At 36.7% G+C, this 7,497-nt stretch overlaps 1 protein-coding gene across 1 annotated transcript; it reads right to left on the reverse strand.

The window, feature by feature from the left end:
* Nucleotides 1-1,422: 1,422 nt before the first annotated feature.
* LOC139468097 (ankyrin repeat domain-containing protein 40-like) lies at nucleotides 1,423-7,364 on the reverse strand. The gene is made up of 4 exons (XM_071249820.1): nucleotides 7,200-7,364; nucleotides 5,780-5,928; nucleotides 4,782-4,943; nucleotides 1,423-3,980 (listed from the first exon to the last, which is right to left on the reverse strand). The coding sequence occupies exons 1-4, from the start codon at nucleotides 7,325-7,327 to the stop codon at nucleotides 3,670-3,672; spliced, it is 750 nt and encodes a 249-aa protein (XP_071105921.1). The 5' UTR covers nucleotides 7,328-7,364; the 3' UTR covers nucleotides 1,423-3,669.
* Nucleotides 7,365-7,497: the final 133 nt, after the last annotated feature.

The following is a 7,497-nucleotide window of genomic DNA, read 5'->3' on the forward strand; positions in this document are numbered from 1 at the left end:
ATATCCAGAGGCAGATCCAGGATATTAAAAAAAGTGTTGCACACTACACATATAAGATGTGCAAAATACATTCATGAAGAAATAACCGATGCCATGCTGAAAATTAGACTGGAATACTGTGAGCATGTTTAAAAACCCCATAGGTAGGATCATTCATACAAAGTTTCAGCTCCATCAACCTTTCAGTTTCAAAGATGTCAAAAATGTAAAAGAGAACAATGGAAGGGCAACCATAACGGATTGCCAGATGAAGAAAGACACACAATGACATACGCTCACTTGACTTTCAAGTCAGGTGAGCTAACAAAAACTCATGGATGGACTGATACAGGTTAACACTCAGTGTGTCTGAAATACAGTTGTGAGTGTGTGTGCGTACCCCACTGTTACCAGTGATGCCATTAAGTAGCCTTGTGTCATCGGACATGAAACAGGCAAACAAGGGGTCGGCAGTGGGAGTAGGCAATGATAGCCAGGGAGAGCTGACGCCATCGAGGTATCCTGCCTATCCATACTCACAATGTCACCCGGGAATCCTAAAGTTATTTACATCACTAAACAAACGTAGGAACTTGGTGGTGATCTTTTGGAGAGGATTATTCTTTTATTCTATACATGGTAATTTGATAAAAATATACTCATCTTATATTCCATGGACATGTGACCAATGAAGAAGCAGGTTTGGATGAATGTTGCTTACTGGGTAGCTATTATACTTCAATTATAGCAGCACATGGCAGAATGTGGGAACGAATATAGATTACTAAACAAGTCCCTGTTAGATATTGTTTTTATTAGAAGTGTATATACAAATGTTTCTAATGAGGGAACGTGAGTCACATTTTGAAATACACTCATAATAAAAACAAGGATGAGTGTTATTATGAAAATTATTGAAAGTAGCTGGTGGTATAAGGGTGGCGTGGGAATACAACATTTGTAACTGATCATTCAACCATAGACTGTTCTCTCAAGGATTGACCTGGCTATAAAGTGTGCAGCTTTCTAATATGGGAAACGATAAAATAGCAATTTTAAAATCATGTTCATAATTGAATTATATACACAAACATAACCAAGTTCTGCACCAAAATCTGCATTCAACAGAAAATCTAGCTTCAAAATCTAGCTTCAAAATCTAGCTTGACATCATGTGCACCGACCCAAGCAATTGCAATACGCTGACATGCATCAACCAAGTCGACGAGCCTGATCACCTCTTACAGCCAGCATAGGTTGCTGAAGACCTATTCTAACCCGGATCTTCACAGGTCTATCCATCTAGGAGTAGAGTCGATGTTGCAGAGTACAGCTGCACAGAGCTACCCATTCAAATGACCAGCTGATGACCAATATATAATCCCGTCTACACATGATATTATTAAACACTAATATACATAATTCTGCACACATCCTCACATCCTTAGACCAATAGGCAAACAGAGCCCCTCTCCCCATGCAGTAAAGAAATTACTAGAGTGTGGGCTGTGAGGCGTTGGAAAAGAGACATGCTTCCAGTTATTGAACCAACACAAATATGTTGTTCTGACCCATGTACATTTTCAATGATTTCATAAAATACTTGGTTCATGAAAATATACGTCAAGTACTACTAACTTTACAGCAGGTCCTCAACAGGTTGCATTTGTTTTTGTTAGAAAAAGCCTACTATATACACTTTTTTAAATAAAGAACCACAATTAGAACCACAAAATTACTTACAATCGGTCTAGATCACATCACAGGGTTTGATCAAAGCTCATGGAAGCATCAGGGGTGGGAAGAAAGACACGCATACATTTTGCCCAAAACAAACAACACACATTTTAACAGAATACAACTAAAATACCTCTTTACATGACACAATATAATGACATCTAACTTTGACTTCAAATGTGTTAGATATACAATACATATGTCAGACATATAACACAAAACACAATTTTACTTAACATGGTCATGGTTTGACACCGCTGTGTGACAACTCATGTGAACAGGATCCAAAATAGGACTGTAAATTAAGTAGTCATTGTAATATGAGGACGTGATTCATTCATTCATCACAGCATTGGTGCCAGTGACTAGTCATGGCTGCCAGTTTTGTATGATCAGTGCAGACATCAAATAAAAAAAAATAATGGGTAAAACTGGGATGCACTTTATCAATAAAAACAACAACATGAACATATTCTTCAAATGAAAAGAAATATGTTTATAAATACTATAAACTCAGTGGTGTATGGAAATTCAGCTGATTAACAAAATGTAAAGTGTCCCATGCAAAGTAATTCAGCTTACAAAACACTGTTTGATACCATATAGAAGACCCAGTATGCCTATGCTGTTATGTAATTATTCTCATGAAAACATTTTGATAACAATACATTAACATGAATTAATTTTTTCTTTCATTTCTGATATAACTCTGTTCATATTTGATTGTTGCAACTGAAATCAGCCTCAAAGTGTGTCCCTAACATGTGATGCATCTTGTGTGTCTGTTTGATATCTCCAGTACAAAAGAAACAAAATCTACAAGAGAGCTATCCTTTACAAATCCAAGATACTAAAGTTTGAGTTTAATTTTCTGCAATTAGACATGTATTAATATTAGATGCATAAACTTGGTGTAAAAGACCTCATTTTAATGAGATTGACTGACTTGGCAGGGTTCAGCACTCTGACGCTTGGCAAAATAACAGACAAATATAACATTTTCTGTGTTTGTTTCACTTTGAGAATGCCGTAAGTCTGATACAATAGTGGAATAGATTGCAAACATTCTAAACCTTGATCTAGTTTTACAAGTATATTGTCAAACAACGCAAAAACAAACATGAATTGAACACATTAAAAGTCAGCCAGATACAGACAGAACTCGCTTGTGAAAAGTGATAAGCTGTAAAATTAGCAATAAACTTGTACAAGAGTTAATATAAAGAATTGATGACAAAGGTACATTTGAAAGACAATCATTTCAAAACAACAATATTTCTAACATGACCTTTACGAATTAGCTACGTACAACCCTCTTTTCTGTGAAAACACATGCCAGTACTATTTTCAGCACTTTGATAATAGCATCAATCAACATTATTATAATATCAACCACTACTGAGGAGATGACAATAACATAAATGGCATTATTAATTGTTTCAATAATATAGAAACAGATGTGCTTCATAAATGAGACAGTATCACATTTCCTATTCCCATTTAACAAGAGGAGTAAATTTGATTATTCTCAGTTTCAAACATATCCCAGCTAGAGTTCCTATAGTTTCTTCTTTAATTTGTGGTCTACACCATTCTTGCCCAATATTCAGTTTCCAACTTGAGCCAGTTGTCTGAAGCCTGAGTTATTTTTTTCCGTATTGAAAGCTCAGCACATGATAGCCCACATAGTAACAGTTAAAACAATTACAAAAGTCACCCATAGATAAGTTCAGTCTGAAGAGTTTGGCTCAGACTGCACATCTATTCAGCATGAGAGGAATAACAGCTACTTGAAGCAAAACTAGTAGTGCATATAACTGATAAAACTCACTGATACGCATTCGTGACAAAGGCTATTAGGGATGAAAAACCCTTATACACCTCAAAAGTGGTGTAAATGTTTTGTAAACAATTCTTCTGTACATTTTTAGATGTAAAAACAAATCTCACAAATCAGTACAAAATTTGTTCTGATCTGATGCCTGGACTTCCTGAATATCCATAGTTTCGGGACGATGCACTTACAGCCTTGTTTGTGAGGACAAGTTCCAAGGCTTGGAAATCAACAAGACGACGGACATCTTTATCTTTTCGAACAACGGTGTCGGGCAACTTGCGGATCTTGTGTACAAGTCTTCTTTCCACACCAAGCTCAGCACACAACAAATTTAGTAGTGCCTCATATGTCAGCATATTCTTGTCCAGCTCTACTTCAATAAAGTCTCTGTCATCCGAATTGGCCAAGCGAGCCTTAAAGACCAGCTCTGTAAAGAGATACCAAATCATTTTTAGCATACAATACTTACCCAGAATACTTACCCTTACATCATGAATTTGCTAGACTTAATGTGTATGCCATATGAACCACCCCAAATTCTAGTGTATTTTGTTTGCTTTGTAGACCAATTTTCAGCAAAGCCACCCAAATAAACAAAACCTAGTAATTAATGAATGAGTGAGTATGGTTTTTCGCAATATTCCAGCAATATCATGCAAGGGACACCAGAAATAGACAATGCCTCATGACGGGTGAATGCTTTAACCACTAGGCTACCCCACTGCCCATAGTAATAAATGGTCCCAATCTAAACATACAAACACATTAATCAGAATATGCTTGTACTTGTATTATTAAAGCTGCAAATAGCTAGAGGTGAAACGATACATCAGTGCACCAGTGCATCGTGAGTTTTCAATCGCTGATATGATACACGATACATTATTTTTGTGTATCAATACAAGATGATACACTTGCTAAAATACATTACTGCTCGTTTAATAACCCCTTGCGATTTTGTCAGTCAAAAATTGCAAAATGTGTTCACTACTGAAAATAGCCGCAACGAACATGTGTCAACCAGGTAATGTCTCCCTATGAACCTGCTCTGAAATATTCACAGTCAAGACATTTCCATGTGATTTGACGCAAATATGCATATCACGATATGTATCGCATCGTGACCTTCCTGCACCGTTTCCCCACTACAAATAGCTGGAAAAAAGCTGCTTCAGCTATAAACAACACTAATATAGACATCGCTGTGATAAGGAAAGAGTGGTCTGACCATTGTCTCCCTGTCCTGCATGGTTAGTGACAACTGGAGTGCTGGCCATCAGGGTGTGGTTGGAATCCACACTCCTGCTCTTGCTGTGTGGAAAGGGTGGGTTTTGTAGATAACTGGGTGTGATGGGCAGGTTAGACTGACTCTGTGGCACATCTCCTGAAGCTGGAAATGACCATCATAATAAATGAAAGGGTTAGCAAGTTTGTATGTCATGTGTTTTCATTAACTATAAAAGGTTAAACCATACAACAGAAAATATAGGTATCTTATTTCACATACTCCTGTGTTATATAAATTTAGCCAACCCCAATCATATTATGCCTATTTTCCCAACTATTAAATGAGAAATAATGGATGGATTAGATGGAACAGACATACTGGTATATAAATACATGTATATTAAAATAAATCAAATAAAGATCAGAACTCATTGTTCAGGTTTTGTTCTAAAACTTAAAAACAAAACATCTAAGTGATGATGTGTTACTAAATTCAGGCTTTCTCACAGCTCTTTGTTTGTGATGACTTACTGTTTAGAGCCTAAGCATTAAGCTTTATTACTTAAAGATGTTAACAAGGGGGTTCAGAGGGTTTTGACACACTAACATATTGAAAATATTAACCCTCCCCTAATGCTTGCCAAATTTTTGGATAATGCCCCCGCCCTCCATGTCATTTGATTCATGAACCTCCTTGAAAAGACAAGATTCAGGATCTTCCACAAACATGTGTATGTCTCCCATGCAGTGTTTGAAATAAAAACAATTGCCAGGCTGCCATCAGGATCAACAGACTTTAGAAGCTGCAGGTCTCGACTAAACTTGTGAACATTCAAAGAACTGCATCTGATTGTGACATAAACGGACACATAAATTAACTGTACGCCATAAGGACCCTACAGTTTTGAAACCATGAGCTCGACACAAGATCTACCTGCCATGGGCACTATTCGAACCACACACCCACACTAACACTATCATAAATAACTGGTCCCTTACCGCCAAGCAACAGTCTGATGTCCTGGTTGTTAGTAAGATTTTCTGCGATTTGTCCTTCATTGGTTCGGATAGTTTGGTCTGCACCATGATCCAATAGATACTTCACAACAGACACATGGTTTCTCTTGGCTCCCCAATGCAGGGCAGTCCTGTTGGGTATCAAGAAGCAAACTTACATGATGCATAATGATGTATTTTGTACAATTAAGAAACCTTAAAAAAAATTGGAACAACATTTCCAACAGTTTTTGATGGGCTTGATATCATACAATCAGGCCACATGTTTAAACCACCTGATCCTCAAAATGACATATTATCACTAATTAGTGTGTTGTTTGTTGTTTAGTGTCGCAGATCAGCAATATTCCAGAAATATGATGGTATCCTGTAAATAATCAAGTCAGAACCAGACAAACCAGTGATGAATATTATGAGCAACAACCATGTTGTAGGGGTACGTTTACACACCATTAACCAAGTCACCAAGCCTAGGTACCCAATCCATTCAGTCGCTTCTTACGACTAGCAATGGTGTGTTGGGGACATATTCTACCCAGGGTCCCCACAGGAAGGAAGGAAAAACAGAGGGACACAGACACTACTCAAATCTATGTCACTCGCATTTCATGGCTGACGATACAATAATACAATGTAGAATAATTTCAAAATTTTCACTGAGTTTCACTGATCAAACAAATTTTGAAGTTAAAAGTGTTCAGGTTTCTAAATGAAATAAAAATTTAGATATGGAGAATCTACCAAATAATCACTTTTTCTTTCCCCAAGAATGAAAAATGATGTAGTTTGTTAATGTGAAGGGTAACACAACTAATATTATCTTAATCATGAAATAACACTAGGGTATCCATTTGTTTTAATGAGCCTCTAAAAAAATTATATATCCTGTTTCTCTTTCTCATAACCCTCACTCAGAAACTATCATTCTTTTAGGGACTCTTCCTTCACTCTCTTCTGGCCTGCCTCCCCCAAACTGGTAAATGACAAGCTGTCATTAAATTTCCAACAGGCAGTCCATGTGTACAACTAACACACAATGTTGTTTTCATTATATGTTTTGTTGTTATGAGAGGCTTGTATGTATCAGCAACAGTTTCATAAAAACCAAAATAAACGTCTCCTGCATTTATCTTGACAGTTTGTCAATTCATTATTCACAATTTACAATCTCCACAGTAACCACTCCTTTTAAAAGCAAATTAGGATGGCAATCCCTGTACACATTTTATTGCACAAAAAATGCTGACTTATGAAGAGATGGTTGTCATTCAGGTTCTATCTATGAGTGAACTGCAGTATTTGCAGCAAAACTCATGAGTATACTCGATATAGTATATGATATTATTGGCTGCCAAGCAATCATGTGTGGTCTTACACCAGCTAGATTTCTTATTTCACTTACCAACCATTCATGCTATTTGCATTGTTGATATCAATTCTTTGGGATTCGATTAAATTTTGTATAGTGTCTATGTCACCAATACATGATGCTTCACGCAGTCTTTCTCCGAGTTCTTTGATGGGATCCATATTTATAGCTAAAAAACTGTACACGTTTCAGCAGGTGCGCGTCTGCTAGCAATGCAGGAAACGGAAGCACTTCAGACACATACTCTTAATCCAGGACAATATTAGGCAAAAACAATATTCGGTTGGCTAAAAACATTAAAACATCGTAATATTTAAGGCAATATTTTGTA

The sequence above is a fragment of the Haliotis cracherodii genome, unplaced genomic scaffold (genome assembly GCF_022045235.1).
Source record: "Haliotis cracherodii isolate W230 unplaced genomic scaffold, xgHalCrac1.p SCAF_2, whole genome shotgun sequence".
Lineage (NCBI taxonomy): Eukaryota > Metazoa > Mollusca > Gastropoda > Lepetellida > Haliotidae > Haliotis > Haliotis cracherodii.

Bases quoted from the DNA above. Each gene is read 5' to 3' on its own strand.
- LOC139468097 (XM_071249820.1), bottom strand. From the start codon at position 7,327: ATGGATCCCATCAAAGAACTCGGAGAAAGACTGCGTGAAGCATCATGT. The intron at 5,929-7,199 runs GTAAGTGAAATA...GATACCCAACAG, and splicing joins GCAAATAGCATGAATGGTTG to GACTGCCCTGCATTGGGGAG. The intron at 3,981-4,781 runs GTCAGACCACTC...ATCTCTTTACAG, and splicing joins TGCAGGACAGGGAGACAATG to AGCTGGTCTTTAAGGCTCGC.